At 38.2% G+C, this 24,885-nt stretch overlaps 1 protein-coding gene across 3 annotated transcripts in view; it reads right to left on the bottom strand.

Annotated features, from left to right (window-relative positions):
- Positions 1 to 24,885, bottom strand: part of RAI14 (retinoic acid induced 14) — an 86,008-nt gene that overhangs the window by 11,050 nt on the left and 50,073 nt on the right. For all 3 annotated transcript variants that reach the window (XM_084305330.1, XM_084305332.1, XM_084305331.1), the window contains exons 4-8: positions 8,602 to 8,690; positions 6,809 to 6,873; positions 4,605 to 4,662; positions 3,812 to 3,882; positions 2,288 to 2,394 (exon numbers count right to left, since the gene is read on the bottom strand). In XM_084305330.1, coding sequence (XP_084161456.1) covers positions 2,288 to 2,394; positions 3,812 to 3,882; positions 4,605 to 4,662; positions 6,809 to 6,873; positions 8,602 to 8,690 — 390 coding nt within the window. The remainder of the gene's footprint in view (positions 1 to 2,287; positions 2,395 to 3,811; positions 3,883 to 4,604; positions 4,663 to 6,808; positions 6,874 to 8,601; positions 8,691 to 24,885) is intronic.

Raw genomic sequence — 24,885 nt, 5'->3', positions numbered from 1 at the left:
AACTGTCTTTTCTATGCACAGACACCTGCCTGCCCTTCCTCCTCTTCCCCATACACCCCAGCTGGACCTTCTGCAAAGGCCTGTTATACTTTGCACATATCTCCAAACATTTCTAAAAATGGGTTCGTGAAGCTAAAAGGAGAGAGAGAAGTGGATGAAGGATAAAGTCAGACTATCAGATCTCACTGTCACACTTCAATTACAACACGAAAGCCTTTATTTCATGTTGTTTTTAAGCAGGTATCACCCACAAAGCTAAATATATTTCTCAAAACTCTTCAGTGACACTGAAGGGTGGTTTGACCTCAAATCCTGAGCCATTCTCAAATAAAAAAGATAAAGAAGTGTCTTATATCACAATCAATTCCCTCTCCAACACAGGGCAGCTTGACAGTGCCTCCTACAGTAAGGGTAGCATACAGAAGGAGCATTTTCCTAACAGGTTGTGTCTGTTTTTCCTCAGTGACTTTTAGGGATCAAAAACCACACATAGGATAATTACAAAAACACAGAAAACCCCACCTCTCGAGCATGCTCTAATATTGCTTTCCTGACACAGCAGAATTCTCCTTTTTAAATACGAAATCATTCCTAATAGGCTGACCAAGTTCACACGCAACTACGTTTCTCAGTGCAGGTATGAAACTGAGAAGTTACTACAGAAATTTCTCCCAATATTCAACCTAAGCCTTCCTTGGTGTAATTTGAGGCCATTTCCCCTCGTCTTATCACTTGGTGCTTGGGAGAAAAGTCAAGTCCCCACCTCCGTATAGCCTCCCTTAAGGTAACTGTAGAGTGTGATAAGGTCTCTCCTGAGATTCCTTTTCTCTAGGCTGAACAACCCCAGTTGTTTAGGTATTTGCTAGATAGTAAGGCAACCATTTCACTGATGAATTAAACACACTCCCTGTAACAGGTGAGCCCTCAGGAAGTGATGGCTGTTGCAGTACTGTGCTAAAAAGTCAAATGTTGAGTGGTAACTTGGATAGCAGTTTCACAGGGATGGTTTTAGACTGCCAAAATGACTAGCTTAGTCTAGACAACAGACGGAATTGGACAAGCCATTTTCAAAGGCTCTCTCTCTTTCTCCTCCCGTTAAGGCTTCTGCTTTTTCATTAAATATGCAATCGATTCTGTGAACAAGAGATGCCAGAGCAGTTATTCTCCTTACCATAAGGAAAGTTGGAATTAAAATGGTACATTCCATGTTACATAGTTTTTCTTGCTTTTACACACTGTACTTTCTTTAAAAAAAAAAAAAAAATAAGGAATACCAAACTTGCAAGTACTGTCTTATTTATAACAGAAATACCTCCATCCAATTAAATTACAACCTGTTAGCACTACCTCTTGATTAAAAGTAAGCTAGTGAGAGAAAGGCAGAGGTCCCAGAATGGGACCTCTGAGTTCAAAGCACTGTGGAGGCCATTCAAACAAACGAATCAACTGAGAACTAACAAAGGGGTTTTCTTTAGGCAACTTAAAACAAAAAGCAGACTAATAGAACTTTGAACTCTCATAAACCAAGCTAGGGCCCAGTCTCATCCTTCCAGGTGTTCCCAAAGAACAATATGGGCATTGTATCACATAATAATCAAGATAATTATTAAGTGCCAAGTCTTCTCAGCATCTGGCCTTACCTTTGCCATTTCATCGTTTATAAAACAGTCCATAATTTTCAAAAACTCTTGAACTTCATCAGTATCATCAAAATGAGTACACTGAGTACATTTTTTTCCACAAGGATGCTCTGGTTTAAACACATTTTTCTGACACACTAGACGTCTATTAATGCAACAAGTCGCTAAATGGCACTTTCTAAGACGACAGAATCTCCATGATACAACAGTTTTATTGTATTTTCTCTTGGTGCTGTGGCTGTGTTACGTTAGAAAAGAGAGCTCCCCATGGATGTCACTCCCAAGTAACAATTTTCAGATTAAAATTGGAGAAACTAACTCACGCCAAGAACAGAGCAGCATTGAAAACTGGGACACATACAAAGTGACATGTGGGCAAATGTTGTCATTCAAACTCTTGCAGGAATGATTTTAAAATGGGATTTGCTGCTCTGGTAACCCAACAAAAATCTTACAGGCATGATCTAGTTTTAGAGTTATTTAGTTTCTTTCCCTTTAGGCAGAATTCTGTAAGCTTTCTTGACAATTGGGATATTCTCTCTGGTATTGAAAGCATTATTTCACATAACAATGGTTTTGGGAAGAGAGCATCATTTGACAGTCAGCCCTGAGAAAGAATTAACATGGTGATGGTTAACCTGCTGTACCTTCCATTTTTATCCCTGGTGTTGACGTCTGCTCCGTGATCCAGAAGGTATTTGCAGACTTCTGTATGACCATTTTGTACTGCAAGCAGCAGAGGTATGTTCCCATCCTAGGAATGCATTTAAAGAAACTATAAACAATAATTCAACAACTTACAAATACCACCCTGAGATTTAAAGGTCAGCTATGCACCTTCCTTCTACATAGCACAAACAAGGCACTATCTGTACATTTTTCTCATGTACCATAAATGTAGCTGGGTTTATTTAATTTCTCCCTTTAGTACTGGGAATGGAATCACTCAACAAAGCATTAGGAACAGGAATGCTTTTTGCTGTCTGTACTCCCTTTTCTGTTTGCTTAATGCTATAACACGGTGATTTTGCAACTATACAATGCCTATAAATAAGTCCACAACAAAAAGGTTAATTTTAAGTACAAGGCAAATTTTAAGTACAAGGCAAAAATACAACATTTCTTGCAATAACAGAGTGACTTCAATTGGAAGACAACTTCAGAGATTTTTTTTTCTCCTTTGCCCTCATTCCAAAGAAAGGCAAACTTCACAGTACATCGCTCAGAGACTTGTCCAGTCAGGTTTTAAGCATGTCCACGGACAGAGACACCATGGTGTCTTTTGGTCCCATTTCCAATGTTTCACCACCTACATGGTAATAATTCTTTTTTTCCTTAACACATAATTGGAATTTCCCAATCAGTTCTACTGCCCAAACTGTGACCATTGCTTGACATCATTTTGTTGTGCACCTGAGGTGGGTTTAGCTATGTCTTCCTCATGATCACACATGATGCAGTTGAGGGCATCTTAAGATTCTCCCATAGCCTTCCTAATTCTTAGGATTAAACAAAAAAAGACAAATGTTTCTGCCTTTAAAATGCATCTGCTGAAATTTTAGATCTAATTTTCATGAGCATTTTGCTGTTTGTTTTTTTTTAAACTCATCAAAAAGACCAGATAGGAAGATAAGATGGAAGAAAGAAAAAAAAAAGTTAAATGCCCTCCTCTCCCCTCTTTTTTTGGTCTAATTTCTGTCACATCCACTATCTTTATCATCAGTGTCTTCTATCAGGCAACTGCATCATTCTCACAGATAGATCTGGTTGTTCGTAGTCACTTCATAATAGAGAATGTACTGTCCCTTAGCCTTTACATTATACCAAATTGTGTTGTTTGTTTGTTTGTTTTTTGCAGCACTTGCCACATAACATGCGTTTCCCGCAGTCTACTGGAGTGAGTGGGAAGACTTTTAATAGTGTTTTGAATATATCAGAATGGATTCTAGACACTTGTATCAAAACCTCAATTTAACAAACAGCAAATCCTACCACTAGTGTATGATAGTGGTTTCCCACATCTACTATGGCAAGCTGCAAAAGGAATATTCTCTGCCAGAGTAATCCAAAATGAAATACAACAGTAGTATTGCTTTGAACTATGATACATGAGATTGACTGAAGCAGGAGGTAAAAGCTTTGAAGTGAACAATGGGAGAAGAGGTACGTACCAAATCTTTGACGTTAATTGGACATTTGTGTTCACAGAGAAGTTGAACTGCCTGAAGACAACCACACGCAGCTAAAAGAAATAAAAAAACTAGCATGAAAGTCCATGAAACACTTTTTTTGAAACCTGTGTTCCCCACCTCCCATTTGCAATATTGCATCATTACAATGGTGTTCAAGAAAAACAATTAAATCATATCTGTTTTTAAGGAAGATTGAAACAGACAGAGAATGAACAGCAAGCTGTAAGCAGAAATAAAACTATTATTTATAGTCCAAATTAACATGTTATCTTTAAGCGCTTGAGTCAGAATCAACCTTATTTTAATATTTAAGTATTTAAATGGCTTTGCACATGTAAGAGTGAACTTGCTAACTATAATTAACTGAAATTTGCTATTCACAGTATTAAAAAATACCCCAAATTTATAAGCCATGAGAATGAACACGTATCCCTCGGCTACTCGAATCTTCAATTAGTCAATAATATGTTAATTTTAGAAAAGTAAACTTCCATTGTCAGATTAAAAATGCAGGCATTTCAATAAATCTGACATTTCAAGTTGGAAATAAAATCAAAAGATTAGTCAAAGAAAGCTACAAAAAAATGGAATGACAGAGCAGAAAGAAGCCAACTTTAATACAGCTCACCATTCTGTCCACTGTTTTTTCAATCAGCAGAAAGGGAGTCGCTATATTTATGCATTTAGAACCTACAAAGCTTCATCAAGCTCATGAGCTAGAAACATCAAGCATGACAAAATACATAGTACACACTTTTAACAAAGAAGTTACCTGCATAGTGTAAAGCTGTTTTCCCAGAATTGTCAGTGCTGTCTACTGAACATTTACACTGTATAGTTCAGAAAGGAGAAAAAAAAATAGTGAAACACCAAGAAAATAACACATATGTTTGATGTTAAGGACAGAGAGCTGAACATCTCTGAGAATAGTTTTATGAGCTATTCCATGAAGTTCAGCCCATACAATAAAAGTGAACAAGAATACTGATGAAAAGCACAGCTTTCCTCTCTACCAATCTTGTCTATCCTTTCTTGGTAAGAGCTTTTCTGAAGTCATGGGAAACACACATTGTAAGAGAGATATCCCTAGAAAAAAAGTTATAGTTTTGGAACAGTTTCTATCTGGAAACCAAAAAGAATCTCTTCTCCCCACCCCTTGCCTTAGAAAAGCAAAAGCTCATATTTTACATTACACTAGGAGCTAAAGCAAACACATTCTAGTGCATTAGCATTATATTGTTTCTCTTGAAGGACATAATGCCTCACTTCCATTTCTAAGAACTAAAGCATCTAAAAGCCAGTTATATTTTGTAATATTTTAAGCCACCTGCTTACTGATTAAGCTAGGCTTTGAAGTAATAAATATAAAAATACCAAATTGCAAATATTTATAAAGACTTGTTTTGGTACAGAAGATTTTACTTCTAGTTTATGGCAAATAAAGATATCACACTGAAATTTTTAGTTTCTAGAAGTCAAACATTAGATATTGTAACTTTCAAATGTAGCACTGCCTCCAATTCTTCCATGGTTTCCCAATAAAACAATTTTGTGCCAGCTACTAAATTATATAACAAAAAACATCAAGATTCAGCCTGGGTAAAATAATTATGTTAAGATTAGACATTTCTCACACGTACAAACACCTTATATCACAAAGTTGGTCTACAGATGCAAGAAAGCAATCCAAAGAGCATGAATTATTGGAGAATATTACTAAATTTGGACTTATAAACTTGTTTGAAAATACATATGTTGTAATAAAATTAGCAAGACATCAACAAAAACAGTTTGTGGTTACAGCGGGCAGGTGAATAGGCAGCAGATATTTAAACATGTCTAGTTGCTGAGTTGATCATGCTCTTGCATGCGATACAATTAGTGACAGCTTGATGTCACTGTTTATGCTCTAAATGGGTTTGCTCTAGAATCTAGTGGACTTTGCTAACCAAATCACAAAGAGAAGAGTCTTGCTGCTTAATCATAACCCCTTCCAACTGTGCAAGAATGGCAGGGGAGAAGGGGGTGGGAGGTTCAGCTTGCAATGATTGGGAATCGATTAAATTTGACTCAATATGGTCAGAGACATTGACAGGCATCAGTCACAACAGCGTCTAGAGTAACCCTGAAGGAACCAGTGGAAAGGAATTTGGAGGTTGAGATGTGGGATCCAATTCCTTTCTGTGTTACTGCACTCAGGCGGTGTTATTTTGTAGGTTCATTATTTCATCCGTTGTCTTAGCCACAATCTTATTGGTAATTCTACACTCCTTCTAAATATCTGATCACCTCCATCAACAAAACTTATGTGGCTTTCTGCAATGGAGCTGAGATGAACAATGTGTCTCCTTGCTTACTAACACACATCTTCATCCTCCCTCAGTGTCCTAAGAACCTTCTCTTTATCTTCTTTTTTGTTTTTCTTACCCCCCTCCTTCCACTCCTTTCTTTCTACTTTTTCTAATCTCTCACTGTGCTTCATGTCATGTTGTTGAGGATTAGTACCAAACTACTTTGTTTTCTTTTACCTTTGACTGTAAACCTGACAGCCATTGTTGACACAGGTCAACAATGGATTCTTTTATATTGCGCAGACAGAAAACATTCCAGTAGATCACTATCGAAGTCCCACCAAACATTAAGAATCCTCTTTCCCTATACCTATTCCGTACCATCTACTTCCAAGCCATCCAACCACAGACTAAAATTGGGAAATTAGTCTGCTTGAGACCCAGCTCCGCTATGTCAGATCAGCTGCACAGGGAAAACTGAATTTGCAGACAACTCAGGGGAGATGTTTCTATCATCTGTTCACAGTGCCTAAAAAGTCTTAAACTCAAGCACGTCTCTTGATTGCAAGGCAACGGGACAACAGTATAGGAGTGTGATGCAGATTATTAACAGGAAATGTGTCAGTATCTAGTAAAGAAACACCAATGTGAAATCTCAAAAAAAATATATTATTTTTTTCTTTACCTGAAGTAACCTCTTAATGCAATCAGGGTGGCTGTTCTTTGCTGCAAGATGTAAAGCACTGTGCCCTAGATCAACAAAAGCAAAGCAAATTAAGCATTCAATCACTCCAAAGCATTGGAATTAGCAAGAGAAAATAAAAATAAAATCCTGCATCAAGTTACAAGTTCACAAGTTTACTTGTTACAAGTTACCAGTTTCTTCAGATACAGCAGACTATTCCATTATCTACCTGAACAACAATCTTAATGTCTAGCTTTACATACAGGAATGACACAAACATTGTGTCAGAGTCCGCCTTAGTGGAAGTCTAATTTTATGCAGATATGTTTTGTTTCATAAAAAATAATTTTCCTAAATTACACAGCCTCCCTTGCAGATAGATGTCGGCCAAGGTGTCTGCATGGTTTATTTATTTTTTTGCAATGAAAAAGGAAAACTAGCACCAAGAGCAAAACCAGCTAAACTCATCACTACAACAAATGTTTATCATCCATGAAATGCAAATATATGAGGACTCAGAACACATGACTACTTCAGTTTACATCTTGTAGACATCCCTTTCTCTTAATTTACTTAGCATCTGTGAGGTCATATTTAGCTATGCAATACAGTGATTTACTGACTATGTATTAGAGATGAAAGATTTCACAGTCTCTCCTCTAGTTTTATCTTACAGAGCCCCTGAAAAATTACATAGGCCAAAGACAACAAAAGAATAAATTATCTGTGCAAGAAAGAAGGGGCTAAGATTTAGTACTCAATAACAGACACTAGAGCCACTCCAGACAGTAGAGCCTCACAGCAAATAATGAGACTTTTACAGAAAAGACGTTTCCTAAGAGACACAGGGTTGACACTTTCAAGCAAGAGCAGGCAACCTGTTATTTATCCAAATGACTAATAAAACCTGAGACAAGATGAAGTATGAATTCTGAGTAATACTATTGGGTGTATATATTCTCTTATCATTATGTATAATTTGAATACTTCTTATAGTATCACAGACACTTCCTCATGGAGGCAAATCATTTCAGTGTATGACAAATTCACTAGGGCTGTAATTGGTGACTAAAACTGAACCCAGCATTTACAGATCATTATTCCATGGGCAGAATACTGACACTTCATTTAGGTGGTTCTGCTAGCCTGACAGAACGCTGGTCACAGATTCCCCAGATACGTCAACTGAAATATACTAAGAAGTGTTTGCCAGTTTCAGATTCAGCTCTCATTATTGTTCTAGTGGAATAATAATAAAGACATAGACTTTCACGGGCTGAAACAGCATATTTAACTGTTCTCTCTCTGTTTTAGCCCGTATCAGCTTTTTTCCATATGTCATTATCCTGAGTAAATGTCTTACTGCAACTTCTGTGCAGTTAATGGAGTTAATAGCTTGGATACACGTAAAAGCAACACACAAGACCTTGATTTAATCTATGCAAAACCTCACATGAAGTTAACAGAAAGTTGTTTGTTTGTTTGGGGGGGGGGGAGGGAGGGGTGTAATAACTGCAATAATTAATAAAATCAAACTGTTATTTTGCAACTGGGGTCCACTATAAATTCTGGCATTTATAGTATTAGGGCAAAAATTTTCAAAGGCATAGAATCTGAATTCTATATGCAGAAAAGCAAGCATATCCAAACCCTCACAGGTTAGAAGTGCTTTTCATACATGGTATGCAAGGGAGGGGGAGAAGTACTGTCAAATTTTCGTTGCAATCTGCACATACAGAACTATAGGCAAATGAAGCATATTAGGCTACACGTTTATGTTCTCAGAGGCATACCTGCACCATCTTGGGCTGTCACGTCTGCACCATGTGTCACCATAATCCTCAGGCATTCTACATGGCCTTTTGTAGCTGCCAGGTGAAAGCTGGAAGAGAGCATTTACATGTCACTGTTCTGTTACAGACCTCCTTTCTCCTTCATTCATAAATCAAGTACTGGCAAGTTCTGCCCTCCCTGTCCTTAGATCTTTTGGCAAACCTCCACTACCTCCCAAGAAGATAATTGCTCTGAAAGTGAGAAAGCACATCAAAAACTTTTGTATTCATACTTTTACAAAGGGTGATGTTTCATTAACCCAAGCCATATACCTTATGTGCATCTATCTAGTCCAACAGGATTTGTAAACTAATGTTCCTAGTGATGCAATATATCCCCATAGAATTCCTGGATTTAGGAAATTACTGAAGAAAATACTCTCAAAAAATGGCTTTGCTCTAGACACTCAGGACAATCGTAATTGTCCTCTTTCAGCAGACAAAATTTAGTTCCTCTAAAAGGTAATTTGGTTCCCGAATTAAACTTAATCAAGCTCTGTTTCTGAACTGTCCTCCACAGAGCCAACGTTTCTTCACAGGGGAGAAGTGTGTGTGTGTGCGTGCATGTGTGTAAAATAAATAAATCAATAAATCAATAAATCAGTGTATGTGAATGTAACATAGAGGAATGAAAGCTACTGGATATTTTTGAGACTATGCTAGGGATATATTTTCCAACTTTTGGTTTTGTTTTCCTATCTCAAGCATCTGCTTGTTTGAACATTGGAAAATTTGGAGAGTTTGCCAACCACACCATGGCAGGACACACTGAACAGCATAAATTACTGAAGATATGATTGCAGAATAAACCGAAGAAGTTATGCTGAATTCAAGACTTTTACACTGAAAGCTCATCTTTGACGTTCTTGACATTTCAAGGGTTCACAGAATTTGATTCACAGAAGCATATACACATGCTGCTAACTTAATTAAGATAAGAAGCAAAGACAAAGGAAAATCGTTTGAAAATGGAGAAGTTTATAACATCCTGATACATATTGTGCCAACACAGGTGAGTCTCACAATATGGAGAGAGTACAAGCAGACATACTACTTCCCCTTGGTCTTACTAATATCAGCTTAATATAGAGAGCTGTTTTCCAACTGATGCAATGTAAAAAAGCAAGTTAGAGACAAAACACTTTCAATTACTATTAAATTGCGTATGAAAAGTTGGTACATACATAAGCATGCCCCAGACTGAAAAAGCCAGTAATCCTGGGATGTTTTCTAATATCTTATGAAACAGAAGTTTATTTTTAACACACCACACCCGCATGTTAAAGGCCTTTTCCCCCAGCATCTAAAGGGAGCCTAGTTAATCATGTAGACACATTTCCGCTGTATTTAAGAGTTTGCATTTCGGAAAACTGCTTCCTTTAAATGTTAAAGCTAGCACTGAAAATTCAGCATGCTAGGCAGAGCAACCAGGAATAGCAGGCAAGAAAGAAACAGACATTTCTGGCACAGAGTATGTGAACTGCAACACTGTGGTTCTCTAAGCTGCAGACTCTTTGCAGCCTTCCTGAAAACCAAGCAGAGGAAAAAGACCTACAGACAAGATCTGGCAAAAGGCTGAGAATTAATCAAAGCAGGAGCACTCCTGGAACAAAGTACCAAGTACAGCAACTATCTCCCTTCCTACACGGAGTCCTTCCCCACTGCCTGCTGCTGACTCCAAATGGTAGACAGGCAGTGCTTGAGCTTTGAACTGTTCTCTGCAAGTATAAAAATATCCTGTATGCTTGTCCACTTGCTCACTACTGCCATAAACAAACTGAAGAGTTAACACTTCTAAAAACATAAGAAGCCCTGCTGCTGGCTGTTCTCTAGTCATTCAGATATCAAAACTTCATGTACTTGGTGACCAATGCGAAGTTGTGTAAACATTCTTCTTCAGAAGAAAAGGTTTCTCAGGCTCTGGGAAAATGGCTAGGAGAGGAAGGCAAAGGGAGTCTGATAAATTCCATTACCCCTAATTTGGCCAGCACAACATACCGGTAAATACTGAAACAGATTCAGATGCATTTGTGTAGACAAGCAATACAATCAAAGTCACTTAAATATCAGGAAGGTTGTGAAGCGCACCCTTGGCTCTCTTACACTTGACTATATTCATATGAATAATAAATACTTGAATAATAATAACTTGGCTAAATCAAGAACATGAAGGTTATAGAGACAGACTGTAGAGGATTATGCCAAATGCCACAAGAATATGCAAGAGCAAAAGAAGTTTGATTTAGGTAAAATCAGACTGCAAAGAAAACAGAGAAGAAAAACTTAGCTCCTTTCAGGCTATGTACTTATGAACAATCAGTCCCACCAATGCAAACAATTCCTGTGGCAGTTCTCAACGAGTCATCACACATGCATGTGCTTAGTTTCATGCTATCAAAAATTTACAAATTAAGGAAACCCTGATCAAAAGTATTGCTTCTCCCAAATTGATAGGATCAAAGAAACATCTGTAAGCAGTGCAGGTGGTGAGAAAGATGAGAGAACACGCGTGAAAGATGTAAGGATCTAACTAAAGCAAAAACATAGAAGCAATCTGGAGAGTCCTGGGAAAAGAGAGGGTGGTAAGGTTTAACTCACATTCATTTACACAGTTACCTGAGTGAAACACGGTTGGGGCTGCTACTGCTCACTCTCAGATGTTTACTGTCTATCTGTCTGCTCCTTAATGCTATCATCCCTAACATAACCCTATAGTAAGACTTTTTTTTTCTTAATATTCCATAAGCAATTGGGGTGGGGGACACAGCTAGTTCAGTTTACTACAGGTTAGTAAATTGAACTGGTTCACTGGGAAATCAGACCTGCTTACAAAAGAGAGGAGAATGGTTCTGGACTAGGATGAACCTATTACATTCATATTTAAGTCAGAGTTATTTGCAGAGGACTGGACACAAACTTCACCCTGAGGAGTAATTCTATCTGATTTTAAAATTATGAGTCCCTCCTTCACCCTCCCCCACCAAAAATGAAAAAAACTTCAGATGTAGACACTGAGGGCTGGTGTGTTGCAAGGGAAGCTCTTGAAACAAAGCCTGGAGAAACTGATTTCAGTACAGAATAATTCTTTACAAGCTACATAAACTTTTCTAAAATACTTGAAGCAAAAGCTGCAGGTTTCCAAACACTGGAGTTCTCACCATCTGGAAGCCTTGAGCAGTGGTGCCTTTTACTTGCATCCTTCATGAATAAACTTCCCTTTATATGAAAGCAAACAACTTTTCCTCCCACTTCCTGGTTTTGCAATGATTTAGGCAAATAAAAACAAACATAGAAGTTTTGATTTGGAGCAAGGGCCACACTGAGGGTTACATTCTCTCTCAGTCTAAATCCCCATTCCAACATAGTTCAATTTTCTTTCACAAAAGAGAAGCCTGTTGCTGATACTCCCAGCTAAATATTGGTACCTCAGACTGAATTGATTTGAGACAGATTTCTTTTATTGCTATCAAACATTTCTACCATGCCTGTGGCACAGGATGGTCTTCTACTATCATCTCCAGACCTTTCGGTGCAGCAGAGTAGCAGCCACCCTTCCCACTGGATCCAGAAATGAGGCATGTCAGAAATCAGACCCACCTCTGCAGCAGCTGATAAAGATCAGTTGTTTGACACTGCTTTTTTCCACCAGGAATGTACAGGTCCCGCAACTACTCAGTTATGAACAGGATAAAATGATAAATGACATTCTTCAGGAAAAACACAAAACCTGTTTGGAGCAAACAGCCTTGACAGTAAGCGGGAACACAGCAAAATTTCATTAGATTTGGAGTCAACTGGAAAACAGCTGCAAGGCTATCATCTCCAAGTCCTGTAAGGTGTAACTTTTTCCTGACCGAAAAAGGTTACTCAAGTAACATTTTCAAATGCATTGATAGATTCTTTTTATGAATGCTTGCTGACTGAATGGTGTGGACAGCTGCATATGACATCCCTGAATTAGTTGAGAACAGCAGATTTCTTACAGATAGATGTTAGTGAAACATGACTGTCCTAAGTAAGCCAGTCGTTTATTCAGTGCTAAGGATCTTTTATTTTCTGTGTTTCAGTTATGAAGTCAAACTAGCAAGAGAATGGAGATTTCTTCAGTGGGTGTCTGACAGAGAGCACAAGAGTTTAGATACACCTAGTTTTTGCTAAGAAGTCAAGAATGAGTATTTCCAGAAATTATTTAAATGCCAGAGAGTAACACAAACAGAAAAGTGCAGTAAATTTTACTACTTTTTTTTTTTTTTTTTACAAATAATTTCACCACAGGTAAAATATCAGAATTAATCCACATTTAGAGCTTAGACTTGTAAAAATTGAGTTAACTGAGCTTGCTGAGGTGGTGTTAGTAACGAGACCTGTGTATGCTGAATCCAGGTTCTCTGCTGAACCATTTACACAGCTAGATCCTGCGAACTGAGCACAATCCTCTTACTGAATGATATTTTGACAGCTGGCTTAAAACAACTGGGTGGTCCATATAACTAGAGAAAATACCACAAAATTACAGTGGAACATGATGAAATAAGAAAAAATAAATATTAAGTCTTAATTTGAGACAATAACCTTCTAACACTAGGAAATTTTTATTTGTGAAAAGAAAAACAAAATTAAAAGAGCAGAAAAATTACATCCTGTTACAGGCTCCATTTCTGTATGGCAGGGTCATGCTCCAGAGTTCTTTCAGGGCAGAATCAGCATTCTTTGTAGCACAGAATTTCTCCAGGGCCTGAAAGTAGTCTGACATGGTATTTACCAAAATCCAAAGCAAATAAAGAACATGGTTGAATTATGGATGCTAACTGAACAGAAAATAGCAAATACAGCATTTCGACAAACACAGAACAAAGTCAAACGTATATGCAAGAGTACAATACTATTGTTCTCTGCCATTTTAATCTGAGTGCTCTGAAAATATTTTAAGTGCAAGAATGTTTGAAATACGCTATGAACTCACATATACTCATTGTCAAGGTTTATTTTGAGTAAAAACATTCCTCCCCAAAGCATATCATTCTTCTTCATTTTCTAGTGTACGTCAAATCTTTGTTTACTTTCAAAAAATCTGACTTGTCTGCCAATGGTTTGATGATTTACAGTTTTCAAACTGGCCAATACCTTCACACAAACAAACAAGATTGATAAAATAAGATACAGAGCTGCTTGGAGTCTTTGCAATGCTGATAAGAGAGAGAGAAGTGGAAAACATTCAACTCTTGCTGCTACCAGATAAGAGAAGTGATTTTGCCAGGTATCTCAGTCGTGAAGAGACTCATTGATAATCTGGAAAATTTTCTGCACTGATTTAAACTTCTAAACATTTTAGAGGCAGCATCTAGTGTATAAATGTCTGTGGTGATTTTCACAATCAGTATTACCCCTCACAGCCTCAATTTCCCCCTTCAATTATAACAGCAAAAATACATTGACTAGATGCTACCTGGCTTTTGATTGCTTTCCACCATAGGCTAAGTGGCAGAAGTGCTGGAGTGTGGCAGAGACCTGAGCTGGATGGGAAAGGTCTGCAAGTACAACAAAAGCAGCATATTCAGTGCACAGATGTGCTTGCAGTGACTGTATTCCCGAGTGACTAACGTCCAATGTGGTGTCCTCTGGCATGTAATATGACGACGAGTAATTAGAGAAGAGTACTGTTTACTTTTCTGTGAATAGTTTGGGATTTTATCAACATAAAGAACAGTGAAGGAAGTAAGCCTTCCTATACCCAATAAAAAAACTTCTGACACATCCTGAACCTAATTCATAGAAAAATAATCACTTTCAGATTTAAAGAATAGGAAAAGCCAAGAATGGTCCTGACTTAGAAGGTGTTTTCTGCCTTCCTCTGCTGACCCATAGAGAGCTCTTAGCAAAGCAGTAACTCTGTTCCAGCAAGGATTATGCTTCCATGGCCAGCATCTGCTGATCCAGCTGCTGGTTCTGCTTCTTTCTTGCATCTATCTGCACAGGTAGGTAGGTACCCAGATGAGCTGAAAGAGGGAACAAAACCCACTGAAAAAAAATAACAAAACTGCTTTCCACCGTTTCATCACAGTCACATGTACGTGCATGCCATCTGCAAATGAAGGAACAGGACCAGCCTCAACACAGTGAAGTTTGAGAAGATGTAGAATTTCACATTAAAACTAAAAACTAAAATGAGACTCTGAACATTTCCCTGTGAAAGCTGCTGTATCCTTATCTTTCCTTTATCTTTCATAATCAAGTGACAATCACTCACCTGAGAAGATGCATGTCTTAGAAGCAGCCAGTGATTCAACTACAAAGGAAATAGTGAACTGAAGCTCGCTATTGGCAAACCTGTCAATACTAACCATCTGGATGTATGTTACCAATCCTTAATTTGGGAATAAAAGCAGTCTTGCCTCCTCTCTACTGGAGTTTCTTTTCATACTTATTAGCTGAGTGTGAAAATGGCAGTAGCAGACTGCAGAAGAATCAGTAATTTAGATTATCCCCACCCTACAGCTGCTCTTGCTCCCTTGTCCTCCTGCCCTAAAGTGTGTCAGGTTACTGAGTTCTTGAGGCTTGCCCCCCACCCCAAGCCAGAATAAAGATCTGGGAACAGGACCTACCCACATTGGCAATCCCACACTGAAAGGTCTTGACAGAAATAGCTTCAAGATGAGAACCAAATTAAAATCAAGAGAGAAAGACAAATATTGGATATCACCAGATAAATCCTCATGAAGATACATTTCAGTTACGATAGACACTACTACAGAGAGAGAGCCCATGAATACCATTATAAGCCCATTCAAATATTCAGCAAATCACAGGCTGTTTTAAGGGCATATCATACATCTACAGGCACAAATATCAATATTTACTAGTTTTTTTTTTGTTTGTTTTACTTTTTTTTTTTTATTTTTATTTTTAAACAATTAAAACCCATAGCTTTACACTGCATCCATTTCACTCCTGTTAAGAGTGAATGTTGTTAATGTGGCTTTTCCATAAGTGCAGGCTGTCCATGTCATGCTCCTGTCATGCACACATGTAACCACAAGTGCAAAAATTATAGGAAAAACAGTTATAGGAAATACATTTCATTTTCAAGCCAGAGTTGGCACTATTAAAAACTCAGAAAACAAAATATTGTGGCTTTTAAAAAGAAATTCAATCAATGAGTTGCTACTGCCTTCTGGAGTGTAGACAGATGAAGATTTCAAGAAAGGTGACATAAGCAGTACTGGATTTAGGAGCTGTGAGTGTTTCTTCCCATCTCTCCTTCTTAGTACCAGCCACTACAGTGTAAAGCAGGACACCCAGCTTCTGTTCTCCTATCCTCTGTTTAAACATGAGATGGTATCTGCTTTCCCTAATACACACAAAGCCCTCTGGCATAAAATATATAGGTCTTCACTGTTAGCATATATTCTGAAACAGCTTTCAAAAAACACAGTTTTCATTTACAGTTTCCAGCTTTGCCTCACAGCATAAAAAGTCTTGTTTCAATCATACACACCTCAAGGTATAGGACATGAAAAAAAGGCAAGCCTGCTGAACGGCTGTTTTCTTAATAGGAAAGAAGCAATTGCATCATGCACTACAGAAGCTGGCAAGCCACAGACTCCTGATTTTAGCCTTCAAACTCAGCAAAAATATCTAACCAGCTGCTCTTCAGAGAGATTTCTGAGATCCCCAGAAGCTTTATATTTTTCATTCTCAGGTTGTGTTCCAGCAGTTCCATTTTCATGCACAGTTTTCTTTGGCAAACTCTATTACCACATTACCACAAACTCCCCCCTTCAAGTCTGAAACATATAGATTTTTCTTCCATGTACCATTAATTGTAAATCTAAGTGCTCACAGTTTCAATTTGTCATACGAAGTTTCCTGCAGACTGTCCATTTTTAAAGGCCCTCAATAACTAACATCAGCAAATTGAAACAGAGATTCTGCCAAGGTCAAGCCTTAGGGTACTCCTAGGTGTTGACAGAAAGTCTAAAGATTTGAAATGCTGCTTTTATTGTTGATGTTTCAGGGTATGAAAAAGAAAAGCCTAGAAATGAGAGCAGTGTTGCATGTGCCTCTAAAGCGAAGGTCAGAGGAAGAAATCAGAGCAGAGAAGAGGATAGAGTAGTTCAGTTGCAAGGGACCTACAAAGAGTACAACTGCTTGACCACTTCAGAGCTAACCAAAAGTTAAAGCACATTACTGAGGGAAGTGTCCAAACATCACTTGAACACTGACAGGCATGGGACAGCAACCACCTCTCTAGGAAGCCTCTTCCAGTGGTTGGCCACCCTCATGGTAAAGAAATTGCTCCTAATGAACCTCCCCTGGTGCAGCTTTATGCTGTTCCCACACATCCTGTGATCGGTTCCCACTGAGCATACATGTCGACCGCCACCTCCCTCTCCTCTTCCCCTGCTCAGGAAGATGCAGAGAGCTGCAGAGAACCTCTTCAAAGCAGACAACCCAAGTGTCCTCAGCCTCTTCTTGCAGGACATGCCTTCCAGCCCTTTTACCAGCTTTGGTGCCCTCCTCTGAATTCTTTCTTAAATTCTTATATTGTGCTCTGGACCCAGCGTAGCACCCAGCATTTTCCTTGGTTGAACATCATGCCGTTGATGATTGCCCAATGCTTCCGTCTACGTAGATCCCCCTGCAAGGCCTCTCATCCCTCCCTGCTGCTGCTGTCAGCAGCACCACCCAGTTTAATATCATCAGCGAACCTGCTGAGGATGCATTCCACTCCTGCATCCAGATCACTGATAAAATTGTGGAACAGGACTGGCCATACAACTGAGCCCTGTGGAACACCGCCAGTGTCCAGCCACCAGCCCCATTCCCTGCAACCCTTTGAGCTCTTCTGTTGAGCCAGTTCATCACCCAGCACAGCATGAGCCTGTTCACCTCACAGTTGGACAGTCTGTCCAGAAGGATGCTGTGAGGGACGGTATCGACTGAGATGCAGGAAGATTATATCCGCCACCTTCCCTTCATCTACCATGTGTGCCACCTTATCATTTCAGATCAAATTATTAAGGCAGGACTTTCCCTTCATGATCCCATGTTTAACTATGCCTGATAATAGCTTTGCTCTTTAAATGCTTTTCAATAACATCCAGGACAATCTCTAAGTTTTCCAGGCACTAATGTTACACTAAACAGACTAAACAGGTCTATCATTTCCTGGGTCTTCTCTCAAGCCCTTCTTTTAGATCAGTGTAACATTGGCCAGCTTCCAGGAAAGCTTCCTTCTGATTGTTTCTTTAAAAGCACATCCCACATCTTGAGTCCAAAGTGGTGCACAGTTAGCTTCTCGATATATATGCCCTCTGGCAAAGCATCTTTTCAGCAGAGCGAAGTCTCTGAGGATGTCATAGATGTATTCATATCAGTTCAACTTTCTCCCTAGGGCTAGGTAAAACCAGCTACCCATCTGCTGCCCTTGCTTGCAAGGCCAGAAGAGGGTTCAAACTTCATTTTATGTCCAACAATGAAAGCAATGACTAGCACTTCCCTCAGCCTCCATCCTACAATACAACGTGCTTGGTATTATTGTCTATAGGCCAGCAAAAGCTAATAACCACCCTACTACATGAAAAGTCATGAAATTAGAGCCAGGAAATCCCGAAACATGTTAGCATAACAAGAAGCCAGGAAAAGACTGGAAAAGCCTGAGAACAACTGGGTAAAAGTTAATCTAAAGAAAATATTTTTGTTGCATGAAAATCCAGCAAGGCTTAAACTGCATACAGTACTCCAAGAACCAAAGAGCATAGATATCCCTGTTCAACATCAGGGATGTTGACAAAGGAGAGCTCAGGGTATGTGCTGCTTGAAGTTTCTGTGATTTTTAAACTTCTAACAGTTTGGACCTATTCAGATTTGAAAGAACAGAACTACTCTTTTTTTTTTATTATTATTATTTTTTAACTGTATACAGTGAATTTCTTTTCATCGGGGAATTATAACCCAAGTGCATTAATACATACTCATAGTACTAAATCCACTAACAACACGCTCCTTGGAGACTACTGGTTAATATGACCTGTTAACATTTATTCTATAAACTATTATGTCTGTTATGGTAACATTTTTATTTAGCATTTCAGAATAACTATACTAGTAAAGCATTTAACAAAGACTCCACACTTTTGGAGAAGAGAAAGGAATGGAATAGAGACATGTGAAGGAATAACCAATTTCTGCACTTTTTCCTAACACAGCATGAACCTGTAAAGAAGGTAGCAGAAGATGCAGAGTGGTATACAAGCCATATAAAGAAGCATTTTGGAGAAAAAAAATCCAGTTTTTACATGTTGCTCAGTTTTGGCTTTCTGTTCCCTTTCTCTTCCTAGATTAGAGCACTTTAAACTAGCAGCAGCCAGTTGGTGTAATTAAAATCTACACATACAGCTCATTTGGTTGCATAAGTCTTTGAAAAACACGTAAAACAACTGCAGCCCATTATGCAGATATAAATCTGAAAAACAACTGCAGCCTTAGCCCCATCCCCTCCAGCCTTGGCGGGCCTGGTTCTGGCCCAGCCCATGGGAGGCACGCTTCCCCTCTGCTCCCTTGCCAGTTTGGATAAGAGGAGTGCAAGGAGCTGCCACGGCACCCATAACGCAGAAGCAGGGCACCATGCTCTGCCTCCACGTGAGCCAAGCTGCAGCTGTTTCAAGCCAGGCACACAAAAACTCCCAACCATCTAGGCTATGCTCCCATTCAAGCATCTCAGAAGCTTCTTGAAAACTGGCCAGGTCTGGTAAAATCTGGGTATTTGGCAACTCTGCAAATGGAGCTGCTTTACAGGGAACTCTGCCAGCTGCCTGGTGCTCCACTGTAGTTTTGGCCAACCCTACAGGAGTGGGGCGAGCAGCTCACGAGGTACCTAAACACATGCACGGAGGCCCTTCAAAAGGCATCTTGCTTTCTCCTGAGATGATAGGCCTACTCATCGACAATGAAATGCAACAGCTTATTAGTAACAGCCATCCTATTGGTCTATTGGAAAAGCTAGTATAAAACAGAAGACATAAGCTGGTTCCTAGAAAAAAGGTACTGTTTCATCCTTGAACTCCAACTATCATCTGCAGGAAGCACTGTGCATGCAAGACACTGAAGTCATGGGATGTTTCTCAACATTCAAAGAACTGTATATCAAATAGAGAATTTGCTTTTTCAAATTAAGTGAAATTTGCTTGGTTTTACCATATATGAAATTAGTAAAGAGAAAGTAAGAAGTTTCACTTTCTCAGATGCAAAGTTTAGGATCTTCATAATTGAAATCAAACAAGGAGCATTAATTTCTGTCTCTTTAGAAGATCACCTAGTCTTTTTATTTTTAAACATGAAGGTAAAAAATACTAAAATGTCTTTCAAAAAAATGTTTCAAAAATGCACATAAGAGAACATGAATGGTGCTAGTTTAAAGTCCTGTGAAAAATATAGTTAAGAACTAAAAACTGAATCATGGTACATCTCAAAGTCTAAGTGACAGGTCGTATACTCAAACCATCAGAAATTCTTTCAGTCAAGAGCCAGAAACAAACCACTGGCATGAAATGCACTCCATGGATCTCGTTTAAAAGCTTGCATAAGGTATGACTGTCAGTACAGTAATGTTTGTATGAAATATAGATTTTTTTCATGTATTGCCAAACTCTAAAATCAAAGTTAAGTATTGCTGCTCCATTGTGGAGATACAAGCAATTCCTCTCACTATACATTAACAATTGGCTCATACTGAATATAATGGAAAGTTAATTAGCCCAATTTACTATCCTGGCAGAGCATGGTTTTGCCTAACCATGCCCAGATGTTTCATTAGCATTTCTAAGAGTTAGACGAAAGTGGAAAGTAATTTTTCAGGAAATTTAATATCAACATCTCAATTGAATTATATTCATAACAATGCTGCAGGGGATAAGGGGAACTAAAAGGAGCAATCGCGATTTTAACCCGAAAAGATCTTCAAGGAAGCTCTGGAAAAACAAAAGTTTTTACATCCAATCTCCAATGGAAACAAACTTTACAAGAAATTTTGAAATAAGAACCAGACTCTAGCTATCTTTTGGCTAGCAATAAAACACAGGTAGATATCTCTGCGGTTGTCTTTATTTCATCCCTAATCTGAAACCTAGAGGTTGTTACCATCTGGACTACCATAAATTGAAAACTATGATAAATGCAAGACAAATACTATTTTGTGTCAGGGATCTTATCTGGTTATTGGAACATCAATGAACTACATGGTTTGATGGTTGGACTAGATGATCTTGGAGGTCTTTTCCAACCTTAATGATTCTACAATTCTATATATTCCTAGAGAGGTTAGGATCCTCAGGCACTGCATTTCTAGTAGCAGCTCCCATTCTGGTACAATATTCAAAATAAGTAGGAAAGCATATTAGCATCCTCTAAGTGTTTGGTCAATTTCTGGAGATAACACAGTCGGTGCAAAAGAAACATCTCCTAGTGTGTGATGTTAGACTGATGATGCCCAGTATGTACACAAGAAAAAAATGTGGAGACTGCCTCAATTTCAAAGGTTTTGTGGAGGATTTGTATTATTCTGAATCAACAAAGAAAGGATGCTGTGATTCTTCTTCAATTCACAAGCACTAGACTCACCTGACAAAGTACTCTGATTTTGGAGGTAAATTAAATCATTTCTATGATTTTCTTTCTCAACCAGAACTGTATTATAACTATATATAATAAATAAATAAGCTTCCTTTAAGATAAATACTATTACATACAAGGAAACAGGGAAACAGTCCCTCTCAAAAAGCATTTAATATCTAACTTATTCTTTGAACAGTTATTTCCTTTATGCCACTCACCCCACCTCCGAATACAAGATCAAAAAGTGAGAAAGGAAAAATGAATCCTATATGCAGGATAAAGTATTTGGGGATGGAATATGTTCAAATTTATTTTCAGCTCAGCCTCTGAGGCATGAACATTCTGGTTCAAATGAAAACATATCATTTCTACTGACTGCTATTGACAATAGTTTTGTGAAAGAGTCCTTAGAAAGTGCATTTGTAGAGGTTTCTAAAGCTTTTTTGTACCATTGTCAGACTCATTTTATTAAGCAACAGCTGATTCAATTGCAGTAAAAAAAATTACAGAGACCTATTGTTTCATTTAATAGCCATAAGCATTTAATTCTAGTTCAGTACCTTGCAAAAACACGCAAACATGGCAGTGATGCACTGGCACACAGACAAAATACCTTCAGGACACGGAAGTGCTGCCATTTATACATTGTGAATCATTTCCAAACTTTTTTTTCCTTCAATAACAACAGCCGCTTCTTTAAATACCAGCCCGTTTGAACACTTGCTCTTGTGGAAAGAGTAGTACATAAATGAATCCTATCCCCTCCTGAAAAGGTCCTCTTTAAAGAGCCTTTTTGTTAGTTTAAGTGGGATTTAAACGATCAACTTCCAAATTGGAAAGCACTGTTTTGTTGTTTAAGGAAGCTGGACCAAAAAAAAAAAAAAAAAAAAGAAAAAAAAACACCATCTGGCAGAATAAGACTACAATGGCAGAGTCAGATTTCCAGATAGGTTCTATTACAAATGTGCTTGGCAATAGTCTGTGCACTGTAAGTGGGAACAACAATGGGGCTGTGTCAACTTACGCCAAAGGTGGATTTGCTCCATGGCCTTAAAACTGATTTATTGTTTATTGTTAATATTTATTGTTGAAAGGACTGAGTCAGAGGCTGTGTGGTGGCAAGGAAAGTCAAGCAAGTCTTAAAAAAAACTATGTTTTGTTAGTTTGACACCTTTTTTTTTTTTTAAGAGGTACTGCTGGAGAGTTAAAAACTCCTGATGAAAATCTGTAAATACTAGCTCAAGGCAATTTATTGATACCTAGACCTAATTAATTTAAACTTTTGTATTTTGTTGCACATGGGCAAGCCACAGAGAAAAGAATCTATATGACAGTGGCAAAAAAGGACACAGGCCATATTTAGACAGTTATGTCCAAACCCCAGACAGAAGTGGAGCACACTTGAGCAGGACTCAGTAGAATGACCTGTGCAGTACTCCACAGAACAGATGCAGAAAACCCTGTGCTCTTGTCTCTGTGCCTCTCAGTTCAAGGATTTTATATTAAGAAGCCATTTGATTATAAAACAAAAATTTGGAAGAACCCCCTTAAGCATGAAAACTTAAGTCTTTTCCACCTTTTGTTTAAGATAATTATTTAAAGGTGTGCTTCAAATAAAACACAAGCAATATCGAGAATTTTGTTTGAAGAGTTATTAAGAAAAGGACTGAATAATAAAAGACCTTAATAGAAGCAGTCACACCTTAAGAGAACAGACAACAGGCCTAACAAACCTGTACTGCAATGTGTAATTGTTTCTCCTTTTGTGCTTTCAGGCACATTCTGAAGCTTTAATCGCATTATGCAAGTTGTTATGTAATTGAATCCATCATGTTTTTCTTGTCACCTTCAGCTTAATTATGCAAACAAATGCATCGATACATACTCAAAAGGATCAATAGACCACTCATCCAAAAATCATCCTCCCCACATAGCACTGCAGACCGCTTTCTAACTAACTAGTGGCATTTGCATTTGATAGTAGCCAGTTGTCCCGATAAGACCTCTCCAGATCCCAAATCAGTCTTTCCCAGCATGAGTCTCCCATGCTCCAGGTGAGGCAGCTGCCAAATTACTACCATGCTCTTGAGAAACACTACCAGACCTCAATGCTGGGTGGCTGCTGGGTCTATGCTTCTAAGCAGAGTTTGAAAAACAGCTATGATAGACACCCCCGATTCACTGCACAGGCATGAAGCCATGACATTGCACTGCAAACATAGGAGAAACAAGCGTACCAGTATGGAACAAATAGCTGTGTTTCATTTTGTATTTGATAACATTGCTTAGGCAACAGTATTTTGGTTTTAGAGCCTGCATGCATACACGTACACACAGAGGCACACACAAAAAAAACAAACAAAAAAAAGACTGTAGTGGGGAAAACACAAACAAGAGATTGCCCATTATTAATAAGCCATAATAGGGTATACTTCTGGGTCACAATACTCTGGTAGCTACATCTCTCCAGATTGGTGTCATAGCTTCTACAACTGTCGGTATCTATCTTTCAAAACTGAAGCAGAAATAACTTGAGTAGATTGCTAAGTTTCCCAAAGCACCTGAAGCAGAATGAGAGTTGACACACTGTACTTCTGTAGCATACCAGTCGTATTTTCCTTCATTTTCTCTTGAGTTTTCTTTTAAACCAGTACACTAAACAATAATTAAATTAGCATAATGAACTAGCAAAAACAGATCTTCACAGCACTAATTCACACATCCCAAGCAATTAAAAGTAGTTGCATCTGCATCAGTTGTAGCTGCATCATTACTATAAATATAAGATTATGAACTTTGCAGTTGCAATTAATGAAAGAAGGTAAGTTTTGAAATGTCTCCATGTGACAATGAAAATCATTGCACCAGATCCTTAAAGTTACAATCCAACTTCCTAGAGTCATGAGGCCTGTGTGTATTTAATAAATTTAGTCTTGCTTAGTTCCCTAGAAAAATTCAAAGTATCATATTATATGTGAAACTTGCAAAATATTGGTGTTACACTGGAAACAATCCAGCTTAAGAATCTAGTTCTGTGGTTATGTTGACTAGAAAAATGCAAGATGCTAGACATATCTTTAATTTAAAGGCTTCAATAGAAGTCATGCTTTGATTACGTCTGATTCTCCATTTCAAAAGAAAAAATATGCGCATGCAACTTTTAAAAATTAAAATCATATTGAAGTGTGGAGAAAGACCATCTGAAGTGATTAGGGGGCATGGACTTCTGCAATAAGAAGCTGCAGGTCATTCATTATGAGTCATTGCCAGTTTCCTCAGATGCAGAACAGAAATATAGCAGATGTAGAAAACTGAGACAGACCAAGCAAGAAGCAGATCATGACTCAATAAATAATCCAGAAGGTAATTCATTGAAACTCATTATTTGGTATAAACAGCCTTTTTCTGTCTGTCCCAAGACTAGAAACTGTTTTCCTTTCTCCCCAGCTATCCACAATTTTACAAAGGCTTTGATTTTCTCATGGGATGTTTTTTTTTCATTTATCCACTTAATCATCTTCCAATGCCTTAAGAAAAAAAGTTTAAGGATAGCAATCTCATGTTATAACTTTCTTACTGGAATCTTTTATCTTCCACAATTCAGAACGTTCACAGGAGAATAAGAAGAATAGA

This window comes from Netta rufina, assembly GCF_964035555.1.
Source record: "Netta rufina genome assembly, chromosome: Z".
Classification (NCBI taxonomy): Eukaryota; Metazoa; Chordata; class Aves; order Anseriformes; family Anatidae; genus Netta; species Netta rufina.
This window is presented reverse-complemented; position numbering and strand designations above follow the sequence as displayed.